The 13,566-nt window shown below is 38.7% G+C and overlaps 1 protein-coding gene across 2 annotated transcripts in view; it reads left to right on the forward strand.

The window, feature by feature from the left end:
• The first annotated feature begins 8,653 nt into the window (after positions 1–8,653).
• The window catches only part of mcama (melanoma cell adhesion molecule a), a 57,739-nt gene continuing 52,826 nt past the window's right edge, over positions 8,654–13,566 (forward strand). For both annotated transcript variants that reach the window (XM_085421199.1, XM_085421200.1), the window contains exon 1: positions 8,654–8,811. In XM_085421199.1, the coding sequence (XP_085277325.1) occupies positions 8,748–8,811 (64 nt within the window). In that variant the 5' untranslated portion in view covers positions 8,654–8,747. The remainder of the gene's footprint in view (positions 8,812–13,566) is intronic.

Here is a 13,566-nt window from a genome sequence, read left to right on the forward strand (position 1 = left end):
AGAGCTCTGCATAGATTCAGAATCCTGATTTAAAGTGATGCAGAAGCCCAAGGCAGCAGTAAACTTTATAAAGTCCGAATGTTTCTAAACCATTTTTGCCAGTCGTAGCTGAACATCCTGCATAAGCTTACCCCAGTTACCTATCAGGTCAAGTGGGGTAATAGATGGTGTGATGACACACATTATGGGTAAATAATCAAATTAGTTACCATGTTTAATTTCACTAAAACCTTTGTATACATTCTTTTTTTCCCAGTCACCAGCAGACACTGACCCTCTCTGGTTGTTTTTCAAAATCCTTTCACTTTCTGATTTTACAAGAAGACACTTATAACATCAGCACTTTATTAGGCATGTAATCATCAATAGTTTCTCTGGCTATTCTTCACTATAAGTATAGTAATACAAGTATAAACCATTAATGACACCACTACCTTACTGTTAACTGATCAATCATACATTTCATGGTTGTTTATTGATTTTTAAGATGCCTTAGACTGCCTCAAGCTTGTCAGAATTACTTCTCAGTTTAATCTCTCTCTTTCTTTCTGGCTGGTGTTTTCCTCATGGCTCTCCAGTCCTGGTTTGGTTGATAACTCAGGCAGAGATACTGAGAAATCTGATACTGGAGACGGATGTTTAATCTCTGTGGCAGCCTTCGTGTGTGGCTTTTCTGCACCAAGCTGGAGTCTGGCTGGACAGAGGCTCTGTTTTCTGTATATTTTTGATTGATTCTACACATCTCACCTCATACTACTAATAAAAAAATGCAAACTATTTCTACTGCTACTCCTCGCAGTGATTTAAGTTGTAGCTATGTTCAAAAACTAGTGAAGTGTCTCACGAGTAGGCAAAGAAATGATTAAACGAAGACTGAAAAGCAGGTTAGATGCATTCGATTATTTCAAAAAGCTTTTACAGAGATGCCTAACTTTCCTTGTTGCCTCCTGGCAAAAAGTTCACGAGCTCCAGTCAAAGTTGAGTTATGAGAGCACATGCTTTGTTGGGCTGCCTGCACAGAGGGGGGGCTGTGAACTAGAGGGGATAGCAAAAACCTCAGGCATGTTATGCTCTTCTGATGGAGCTCCCCTCTCGTGGCAGGTGAAAAGAAGTGGGCTGTCCATACCATCTGTCATACATGTAGCACATGCCTGTACACACCCTTCCCCGGACAACAGAAGTGATAGTAAAATGACTGCAGAGCAAAGGGAATTGGGCTCTAAATTAGAAGAAGAAGAAAGTTCATGAACGGACATTGCAGATATTTAACTGAGGCTCAACTGGATTTAACACTGTTTTTGATAAATGAAAGATATAGCAAGCTTTAATATAAAGCCACATTCTCTGAAAAGGGAAGATGATATATATGTTGATATACTAACATACAGGTAATCACCATTTACTTCCTGTTTTCTGCCAACACTGGTTCCTTTAAACATGTTAAATTATTCCTAGACCTCAAACAAATAGTTTCTCTTTTTAAGCACATAAACAAGATTCCCCAATCTTAACAAAGTAGATCTATTTACACACAGCAACCACAGTATCTCTTTTTTAAAGGCTACATTTAACTAACCGTCAACCACAGCACCAACACATCAAAACACAGTTTTAATTTTAAAAAGCTGACTCTGTTCAAACTTTGGAACTATGTCATTCTGTATGCATGTCATGGTCATAAATGAGCTAACATTTAACAGAACAGGAGTTATAATAATATTGCATTTGTAATTTCAAGAGAGAGTAATAATAGTTTCTTGAAAGCAAAGATGAGGAAATGCACATGCTTTAAAGCATGAGTCAGGTACATGATGCTTGTTGTGTCTACACTAAAGTTATCAGATCATCTAGCTGAAGGTCTCCAAAACATTCATGGGGAAAACCATTACATCCTCCTTCTTCCCACTGGATTTACACAGATGTGCTGGCAAAAAGTTTATATATAGTTTATATCTGGTACCAAGTGGAGCAGGCACCCCTTTAGCCTCTGCTCTGTTCCCCTTCCAATCACTTTATTTCTGCAAAAGAAAAGCTGCAAGTATAGCAATACAAACTATGTAAACATCACAATTTAGTTCTCCAGACATTTTTTTCTGTTGTTGGACAATGCGAAAATTTAAAATAATGACTCCCAATAATCACAACACTATTTAGTGCTGCATAGAGTCATCAGATGCCAGAAATGTCACAGATAATGGCAACAGCTGTCGCTGATTGTGGCTATTTCTGTATTCAAAGTAAGTGATAAAAGACAGGGCTTTTAAGATGACCACTACACAGCACCAGATTGTGTCTGAGAAGGTATGTGTCACCATGTTTGTAAAGGTGTTTTACTCCTTACCAACACTGCAGTGTTAAACTGATGGTTTCAGACATCTCACTTTGTTATGCACTAACAAGCATTTAAAAGTCTAGAAATTTTAAATGTAAAAACTTTTGCATAATTTTGGATCACAGCTCAAAATGTGAAGCGGTTGAATATGAGCACAATTTGGTACAAAGCTAAAATTGATGGAAAAACACATGCAGGTTGGGTAAGTGCTGACTAAACATAAAGAGACACAGCCTGCAGGGATATAAAGGAAAGACATGGCGTGACTGGCTGGTTTTGAAGCCATCTGCAGTCAAATTCATGCAAATAAAGCAAAACATTTATTTCACTTTCTATCTGAATACAGTGTTTTGAAGCAACTCTCATGCATCTCAAAGTACGATAAATTATTAAATAAATTCTCTTAAAGTTTTCAGCTGAAATACTGTTGCAAGGCTTCTACCTCAAAGGGAGGTCTAAGCTTATATTCATCAGTAATGCGGGTAACTAGGTCAGACTGAGGTGGAAGAAGACGAGAGATACCGAGCCTCTGGTATTAACAAAGGAGAAAATGTGTGGGCCGAGAGTTGGGGAAAAAAACTCCCTTTTTAGAGAAGCCTGGTGAGAATCATTTCAGGAGTAAGGGGTAGGTACATGTGAGAAAGATTTCCTACAGAAAAGCTGGCTTCTATTCAAACCAAATATTTTCTGATGTGAGGCGCAATATACACTTTTACACTGCATGCAGCTGCTGCTATGCCCTTTTCAGCATGAAGCATTAGGTTTATTTTGAGTTGACAACGCTGACTGAGTAATGACTCATATAAGTGTAACCCCAGTGCAAAATCAAGAAATAGGTGTTTGTCAGACTAGATTGTTTATTCTTTGAGTTCAAATATACTGACCTTTAATGCAGCCCCCCTGTTCTTGCACTATCCAAAAGTATCCAAAATACTTTCTTCTGATTGGCTGCCCTTTGTGTGGCTTCCAAAAATAGGATAGTTTGTGAGCACTGACTGGTGTAAATCTACTAAAAAATCATTTTAGTGAATACATTTTTGAATAATTTTTTTTTTTAATCTATGTACTTTTTCAAACAGCTGTTAAATTCATGATTCAGAATATTAAAGTGGATGGCACCAAAAACCAGCAGCAACTAAGGTTACAACAGGAAATCTTAGAGTGATGAACTGAGCGTTAACGTTCCTCTGCACCTGTCCAAACCTTCCCAGTCTTGTCTAGCTAATCCAGTTTATTTTAAAAAATGCAGTCATACAATTAAGTGTGTAACATGTAAAATTCATGCTTAAATGAAGCAGAACATCTGTTTGCATTTGTTTTGAATGGTCAGATGATTTATGACTGGATTGATCAATATAAAGCAACAAAACATTCATTTTTTTGTAATTATTGCTATAACATCACTACAGACAAGTCATAGTGTAACAGTTTCACGATAAAAGTCTCAAATGTGAGCAAAGTAGGTGTAGGTTGAGTCAGTTTGCTGACTAAACATGCAGAGAAACAGCCTGAAGGGATTTTAAAGAGACAAACACCTTCCCACAGCACTCCATACAGCAGCCAAATCCATGTAAATAAAGCAAAACATTGTTTAGTGTTAGGAATCTTGTATGTAAGTATGGCAAATTATTAAAGAATTCATTCAAAGTTTTCGGCTACAATGCTGCTGCAAGGTTTTATACCTTAAAGGAAGGTCGTATTTATCAGTAACATAGTTAATTAGGTCAGACTGAGGTAGAAAGAGTGCGCCGATCACTGGCATGCTTGGAAGCTCTTTCTGTTTTACCTATAGGGTTTTTAAGTGTTTTGTGCAAAGTGGCTTTTGTTTCCAGGCCTAATGCCTGCATCGTGCCCATAGCTGTAATTTCACTTATGATGGGGGTCGAACAACTGGGTGACCAACTCCAGGAAACTTTTCTGCTGCAGCTGTTAGCCAAGGTGACCCCACATGCAGCGATTAAAAACACTGGGAGCTGCTGTATTGGAAGCAGTCCAGTGTGTCTAAACTTTGCTCAGTTTGCACACTGAAACTCGCAAAACTAAATATATGTTGATGAAACTTAGAGTGATGATACATTTGTTAACCTCCATCAAGCAAAAAATATTTAAATACAGGATTCATTCAATAATTCAAGGTGAGGAAGACATATGAGCAAAACTGTTTGACATAAAGATAGAAAAGTCTTTTTTACCAGGTGTCTTAGTATTAACCCCCTTTTATGGGTTATGTGATTTTTGGACAAAACTCCAAAGTTCTAAGACTTGAGTAAGGTAGACCCACATGTCCCTCCGTCTGAAGACAAAAGACAAACAGGTGAAAAAGACTACATACCTAGACAGGTGTCTGACAACCATGCATAGATGCAATAATCAGTAAATTCACTGTGTCTTTGACTAATTATGAGCATATATTCTACTCAGCAGTGGATAACTGGAATAACCTTGAAAAGCTTTTGATTTAAAGGGACTGTTTTTTAGTAGTAAAGTCGTAAAAGCTGGTTCCAGAATTGCAGTTTTACATTAGCAGCTGCTGCATGAGTAACTCAGAGATTAAAGAAGATAGGGGTTTTCAACTAGCTGCTGCCTCGGACATCAGTAACAAGCAAGCAAACACTAAGTGTCTGTCTCTGAAATCACAGTCTAGTGTTAACACTTTTATCTATCTGAGGTGAAAACAACACATCATTGAATTCAAACTGCACCACAAGGTGGTTTGAACCTTCAAATTTGCTTTACTGATAGAATGTAAATCAGATGTTTCCATGTACTGTGGAAGAGGTCCCTCCCAGTGTAGGCAAATTTAGTTTAGGTCAAAGATTTCAAACAGAGGAAAAAGTAACATAGTTCATTAATGAACCGAGGCCATTCAAAACATGTGAGAGCCCAGAAGAGCTTATGTCTATGTTGGCTTCGTACCTTCCTAAACATAGTTTGCTCCATATCCTTTTTACTGTATCTAAGAGTGACAATTTGTATCTTTCATCCGTGTTATAAATGGTGTATAGTGATGACAAGTTAGAGAAAATAAAGTGTCTTTGCAAGGTGCTGAGCTACTATTTGCCAAAACAAATAGTGGTGTGCTGGAACAATCTGGAAGATTGTTCCTTCAGAATACATTTCCCCATTGGATGTTCTAATGATGGAAGTGGACAATGCCAGGGTTATGGATGGGCCTCGGGAGTCCAGGCCAGCCCAGTGAGGTCACTGTCATCCTCAGATGAATTCTTCTGATACACTTTGACTATAAATTACACTAATTCATGCAGTTCGGCAATGAAAAACTTAAACACTCAGAGTGTTAAGTTTGAAATTTAAGGGCTAAGTTATTGCAGTTTAGTAGTTTACAGTGCTTCTTCTAAAATTGTGGTGGGCAGCATGACTAAAGAGGACACTAAATGGATGGCTTTGTGCAGAAAAACAAATAAAAACTATAAGTGGAAATGTGATCACAGGTAAAAAGCCATTTTAAACAGATGGGCTTTAAAGTTGAAATTCCAAAGGTGGCGGTTAATCAATATATCTGATATTGGAAAATAAGCCGGGGAGCGGGGCAACTAAAAGCTCTGAACCCCTTGATTGTGAGACAAGCAGAGGGAACAGTCAGGTGTAGGAAGGAAGAAGATCTTAGAGTACAAGAGGAAGTGACAACATGGAGAAGGTCAGACAGATATGGAGGGGTGATGGCCTTGAATACCAGTAGGAGAATTTTGAAGTTGATGTGGAATTTCAGTGGGAGCCAGTGAAGCCGGAACAGGAGTGATGTGGCGTGTAGAGTGGTTCTAGTGATAATACGGGCAGCTGAATTCTGGACCAGCTGAATCTTATGAAGGGATTTGTGAGTAAGGCCAAAGAAGAGGGAACTGTAGTAATCCAGGCGAAAAGTAACAATGATAGAAGTAGTATGGGGAGGGAGGGAGGGAGGGAGGGAGGGAGGGAGGGGTGAAGGTGGCTGATGTTACATAGATACAAATATGCCGACCAGGTAATATAATTACTGTCAACAATGGCACTCACACTCTTAACCTGTGAGGAGAGGAACACAGAGGAATTCTTAATGACTAAGGAAAAACGGTCAATTTTGGATACTGCTGAAACCAATGAGGAGAACCTCAGTTTTGTCAGTGTTTAATTTGAAATTTTTTTGAAGATGACTGAGATTTTACTTCAGATATGTTGTTGATGAGAGAGTGTGGAGGCAAAGTGGATGTAAGTCTGGTACTGAGGTAGAGCTGGGTGTCATCTGCACAGGAGCGGAAATTGATGTTGTATTTATGGAAGATATTGCCAAGGGGAAGAAGATAAACGATAAAAAGGAAGGGGCCCAGGACAAAGCCCTGAATTTCCAAAGGTGGTGGTTAATCAATATTTATGACCCAAATAGGTAGGATTTAAACCAGTCACGTAGAGTGTGAGTGATACCAATGGAAGATAATCTTTTGAGAAGGGTGATATGACTGATAGTGTCAAAGGCCGCACTGAAGTCAAGAAGGATGAGAATAGACTGAATAAACTGAAATCTGCTGCCATGTAATTGGTAATTTTTGTAAGTGCAGTCACTGAATTATGAACAAAGCAAAAACCAGACTGAAATTGTTCACACAACATGTTATGAGATAAAAGTGAATGAAGTTGAATAGCAAAAAGAATTTTGGAAATGAAAAGTTGATTAGAAAGGAAGTTGGTAGGATCAGCACCAGTTTTTTTTTTTTTCAGAATCCGGTTTATTGCAGCAGTTTTGACAGAGATGAGAGGGACCAGAGAGAGGAGGCAACTTCTAAAGAGGACTAGATGAGGGTCCAGGTTACAAGTAGATGTCTTGTAGTTACGAATCAGGTCTGAAATATCTGAGGAGTTGGGGAGCTTGAAAGAAGGGAAGTATGTTCAGATGAGATAGTTGAGGAATACAGAACAATATTCTGATGAATCTTCTGAATATTTCAGTTAAAGAAAGGCATAATATAATTACACAAAACTTCTGCACTTAAAGAAATTTTATCTCCTGTTTGTCTTCTTTGCATTCTGTGTTGTATCTTCAATCTAAGACAAATATTTTGACATTTTTTTTAACTGTGAAGGCATTTCTCTGTGAGTGTCCTATGCATATATTATTGTAAATATGCACTTTTTGTGTTGTTGTTTATATTTTGAAAAGCAAGGTGACTAGAGGCAAATGTCCTTGTCAAAGTTGATTGCACATCCAGTTCATAAGGTCTGCTGCCAACCGTGTAGGTGGATAGTGCTGTCTAAACTGTAATCTCCCATAAGTGTGTTGATAATTTGAACTCTGGTGACTGTGAAAATCCTCATCCTTCCTGTGGGCACTGTATCTCTAATTACAATAAAAAGATTTCCCCTTGCAGAGTAAAACAGCTTTGTTTTTATTTGGAGTGGCACTTCTTCCTTGAAAAGGCAAAGGGAGCCAAACCATACCAGCCAAATGTCCTCCACATCTTAACAGAGCCATCTGGTTCTTCAGATGCACAAGTCAAGGGTTGAGGTTTTCCTCTAACCCTGAATATTTTTTAAAATCACTGTCCGGCTTAAAAACAGGCTTCGCTGGCCTCTCAGTAGTCTTAAGTTTGGCACACTCATCTCAGCAGTCTTAACCATCAGAAAACACAACAGAAAAAACCAAACAAACCTCCATCTATAAAGCTTTTTAATTAATACACGTCAGCTTATTTTAATTTTACAATCTGCACATAATGTGATAAGTCAGAGGCTAAGATATAGTGTAATCTAGTTCATATGAGAGCATTTTATTCCCCCTTTACACGTATTTCCTGTATGTAGGCTATTAAACAAGATATATAATCTTAATTGGTAAGCTTCATAAATGCTGGTAGGCATATTTTTGTTAAGCTGTCATTCAGAATTTATACTAAACGAGGCTAACTGCCTGCTGGCTCTAGATATGTGGCATCACTCTCATCTGGACAGCTTATTAGCATATTTTACAAAAATCTACAGCCCGGTAGCTCCTAAATTAAATTTCAGACTCCTGTATAAATAAACTTTTAACCTTGATCTAGCATTAGCGCAAAGTTAAACTGAATACAGCCAACAGGCCATGCGATTTGGCCTCAAAGGTGCGGAGGCGTGATAAGGTGGGCATATTAAACAGTGACCTTGAGGACTTTCCACCAAGAAGGAATCTATGCAGCGTGAATTTGCAGCAGAAGAAAACACCGATAAGCTCTGTGCCTCTGCCACACACGTTAAGGCCCCACAATACGAGATCCCAGCCGCACTGAGACTTTAATTGAACTCCCTCCCCTCCCCTCTCTTCTCCTCCACCCTCCCCCCGTCTTCTCTCTTCTTCTCTCCTCCGTCTCCAGCGGGCAGCTAACTTCTCGTCGACGCACCACTTGGCTTCAGTTTGTTTTGGAGTGGATACGGACAAGCAGCAAAAGACATGGCTTTCCTTCGTAGAGCGTTTCTGCTGCTGTTTCTTCAGGTCTGCCTGTTGCACGTGAGCGGTAAGTTAAAAAAAAAAATCGAGAAGTAAAAGAGCACGGTTTATTTTTGGTTTTGCTTTTTTTGCGCGTTTTTATCAAAGAATAAAGTTTCGTGGAGGAGTGCAGAGTTTGAATGAGAATTGGATGCGTGTCTCTTCTTGGATGCGGCGACAATTTTCGGAGCGTTTGTTTCGTTTGCTCGAGACGTTGACGTGTTTTTATGTCGCGTGCTTCTGAGGAGTTCATTATCTTATTCCGTTAACAAGCTTTTGGCTTCTGTGTTGAATTTTCATCCTCATTTTAATATAGTAATATATGAACCTCCTGGTGTTGACTTCTACACGTTTTACATGTTTTATTTTTTTTAAGTTGCTTGTCGTCTTCGTGAAACGTCGCCTTTAAAGGTGTGTTTAATTACTGCGTAATTGATACTAATTAAGCACCAAATGCGTAGCTGTAGCCCGTAGAGCTAAGCGCGTGCACGCGGGCATGCGTCGAGCGTCTGAGGAGCTCGTGTGTTATAAAACTCTTCTCGGTCTGCGAAGAAAGTTGGTAAAGGTTTAATGCGACTGCTGTGAACATCTAAAGAACCACAACACTTTATGTAGACCACAGCACCAAATTTAGAAGAGGGTTGGGTTTTCAAGGCAGGGGAATTTTGTTTTTCTTTAGTTAAAGGATGGGATAGATAAGCACAGAGCAGTGCAATGTGTTTGTTTGTTTGCTTCAGTGTCTGTATATCCTCAGCTTGTGTCATTTTAAGAGCCAGTCTGAGTTTAACTTTTGTGAATATTTTTGCAAAGGCGTGACTCATTGCCTCAGGGAGCTGTGGAGGGTTAGAAGCTGTTTATAGATCTTTTTAGTTGGGGCTTCTATGAACAATTTTCTTTGATTCTCTTGACCAGATTGGCTCAAATTGAGAAAAATACCTATAGTTTCCCGGTAGTGAAAGGTTCTCGTGTATTGTTTGTCTGGTCTGTCTGAGTACAAAATAAGACAGAGAAAAGCAGTATGCCTTAAGGACTTGGGGCTCATCAAAGCTATTCACAGGTAAGCAAACATTAGTTTAAGGTTTGAGGCTTGTTGAATAATCAATCTGCAAAGAAGTACAATACTGAATGCTTTTGTAATAACTGCAAATTCTTCCTTTTGTGCCCCTTTAAGTTACATGACATATTAAAAAACAAGGTGGGTGGACTGAAACATTTCAATTTCAATATTTTGACTTTTTTTTTAAAGGTTCAAAACAATTTGAACCTTTTTGGGTTGTTGGGTTTTGTACTGTTTGACAATTTTAGCTATTTTAAGCTTTTCCCTTGAGCTGTGGAAAATTATGATGATTAATTTTTTATGGAATTTTGTAGAAGTAGTAGGTTAACTGGGGAAATACTTGAAGTTTTTGGATAGCTAACTGCAACTCTACTGTTTATCTAGCCAGTGTAGGGTAATGGCACCATGCACCTTCTCATTTTGAAGGACGTGATCAACTAGAGTGTGTTGTATATCGACGATACAGCTGTGTGCTTTCAACTTTATATTGGACTGTTAAATGCTGTACTGCTTTCATTACAGTGGCTGATCCTTTTAAATGAACATGAAAAATGAAGAAAGATAAATTATTGACCTGATATGGGTGTCTTTAAATTTTTATTAGAATCATATTTGCAAAACACATTAATCAAAACTCATTAAGTCAGTTTCCCCACCCAAACCATCCGCCCTCTCGCAACTCACTTTGTCCTGACCTTATCCCTCTTTTTTTCCTTAAATCCACGTTTTTTTTACTCCATCAGCCTTGTCTTAATTGGGTTATCTCTATTTAATCCTCATCTCCCCTCTACCTCCTCTGGAGACCAAGTAAAGCTGTCTGTTTTTGGATTAGGTCATTAGCCTTTGGTAGAGACCCCGGACCCCTAAAGAGCTTCTAAACCAGCCCCTGTCAAAACTGACGTACTCCCTAATGGACCTTGAAGGGCACTTACTCGAATACAATTTGTGGCTAAAAGCATTTCTGCTGCATGGAAATGAACCCATCCTGAGCATGAGAAGAAACCCAAACATGAAGCTTTGTTGATGCACTGTATACAACCCACTATTGATTTCAGAGTCCAATGTTCATCAATATGATCATCACGTTCTGTTAAAAGAATGGGCAAGTGGTCCGGGAATGGCGGTAGAGCAGTAAATCTGAGCAGTGGCTGAGCTTTTACGATGACATTTACAGAACAGAGAGTAGGGAAAGCAGACAGGCCTTTTTAGTTAATGCTGTTATGAAATATTTCTAACCAAACAAGGTTTTATCCATCGGTGCATTTGGAGGCTCGGAGGGATCCGCTCTGAGTTTCTGTGTGTAAAATGCCTCTTGCATTCAGAAAACTGGCAGATGCTTTTATATAATATATGTTAGTGTAACAACATGTGAGTACCGCAGACTTTAGTAAGAAACTGCTGCAACTTACCTGAATAAATATTTCTTTGTGATGTTAAAATGAGCAGCTGTATCGTAGTGTACCGCTAACTGTGACATCACCCAAAGACAGTGTGCTTTGTTGACAAAGTCAGTTATTCAGCGTACCTGCTAAAAGATAGGAGGTGCTGGTTTACTGTTGCATCAACTGGTTAGTTTGTTTGTGTTGTTATTTGACTTTGGTCTTTGAAAGGGTTAGTTCAAAACTGGATTAACCTGTTAAAAAAAGGTCACACAGTGGTAGACCAGCAACTTTCATGATCTGCAGGGTGAAATGGCGATTTTTGTCAAAGAAGTCTGTTGTGTTTAAGGAGTATCGTTGTCATAATAATACAGATACTGGGAAATTCCTCAATCCTCCTCACTATTTTGGATACTACAAGAGGTAAAAAATGACAGAAAATCAGTTATAAGTGAAGAGTCAGTTAAAAAAAAGAGAGAACAGCGATGACATGCAAAAAAGGTTTTAACATAATTGCATAGTGTATTTATGACAAATATTTTAAGCTTGTCTTGGGGACTGCTAACAACGAAAAAGTCAGTATTTTTAGGTTTTCTGAGGTAGTGCTGTGCTTCTGGTGAATTGGCTCCATACTTTGTTTGCTGATGAAACACAGTTGTTAAGGTAGTCTGCCACAATTTCTGTTTGGTTGCTGGTAGACTTTTCTTAGCTTCAGTTGGGAGAAACATAATGATTTTTAGACCCAAACAGTTCTGTTATCCTGGTAAATTAACATCGTCTATTATAATGTTACAGACGTGCAGGGCTGATAACGTTCACATCCCACCTGCAAAGTTTAGCCATGGCTGTTACCTTAATGATAATTAACAGTCAGCTAATGTGGCTGTTACATAAATGCACCTTCAGGCTTGGGATGGGCACTAAGAGTACACTACCTTGTGACTCCCTGGGTTTGTAGCTATTGAGTAAATTGCTAATGCCTTGATTATACTCTGCTGCAGACAGGGACAGCTGGAGACTCAACAGATGAGTAGTCATTCCCGTTACGCTTCTTTGAAGTCTGTCACTTGGATCGCATTGTAATTCAAATTTTCTACAAGTCCATACTGTCACAAAAAACAGGTAGGTACACAGATGTCCACACAGACCATCGCAAGCTGAAATTTACCTCACTGGGATCCAAACAGACCCACGGATAGTGTAATTAAGACTCATTGTTAAGCAATTAATGTTGCAACTGGAGCTTTATTGGCTTCTCGAAATTCCTCTTAAAGTGTTGTTAAGTGTTGTGAATGTCAACTACTGCAGATGCTAGTGAGGGGAGGGGCTGTATGAAGTTATGTGTCAACTGGAGGAGATAAAAACAGGACTGCTGCTATTAATACTGATGCAAATGAGTACCTAATCCAGTGGTCAGTATCTGAGAATCAGTGTTTTTTGCAGCCCTAATAAGAAGAGCAATTTCTTTCTAAGTACAGTTTTTCCACAGATCACCACCTACTGTGGACACCCATGCAGTTAAAACATATGCCTTCAACCTTGGAGATATTATTTATTGTTGGACCATAAAGAAGTCGAACCAAGTGTCAAAAGCAAGCTATATCAATACAATTGGTAATGTCTCAACTTATATCCTGTTTGGAAACATAACAAGAAAGCAAAGAAAAACATTGATATACTGCCCAGCTGTACCGTGAACTCGCATTGTTGTTGAAAACGATTAAGGGCACCTTCTAGAAAATGCTAAAGTTGTAAAGTTAGCCCCAAATCCCAGTTTTACTGGCCTTAGACACACTTTTCACTTGGAGGTAAACTTGAAAGTTTTCCTACAGAGCAGCTCATTCCAGCTCTAAAGAAAATTCAGTATCCAAACAATTCAGCTGCCTGTTAGGGAGTGACTCCTGATAATACCCCTATAGTATGGGTGTATCGGATAGCCGCATACTATAGGGGTGGGTTGATGTTTAAAAAGTGGTTGTATTGACATCATTTGATCAGTTTTAACATCACTTGGGGAAGAAAATCTGTTGAAGTACTACAAGTATGATGCTTAATCAAAAACAATACCATGTTGCTGGTGTTATGTGTGTTGAAGTGTTAAATGACATTAAGGTTTCTTTTATTTCCCTTTCATATGCTTACCCACATTCAGCCTTTCTTAAATTCTTTTGGCTTTAAGCATTTTTGATAGAATTAATACACATCTGAAGGACTTTGTAATTTGTTATTTATGTGAAATATAATGAATAGATAGCAGTGGCAATTTGTCTAGCACAACTGCTGGACCAGCTCTAGTTTCAAACCCTGAAATGTAAGTGTTTCCTGGTTGTCATCATATATCATATTT

This window comes from Rhamphochromis longiceps, linkage group LG10, assembly GCF_057381845.1.
Source record: "Rhamphochromis longiceps isolate RC_006_pf linkage group LG10, R_longiceps_female_GT1.1, whole genome shotgun sequence".
Classification (NCBI taxonomy): domain Eukaryota; kingdom Metazoa; phylum Chordata; class Actinopteri; order Cichliformes; family Cichlidae; genus Rhamphochromis; species Rhamphochromis longiceps.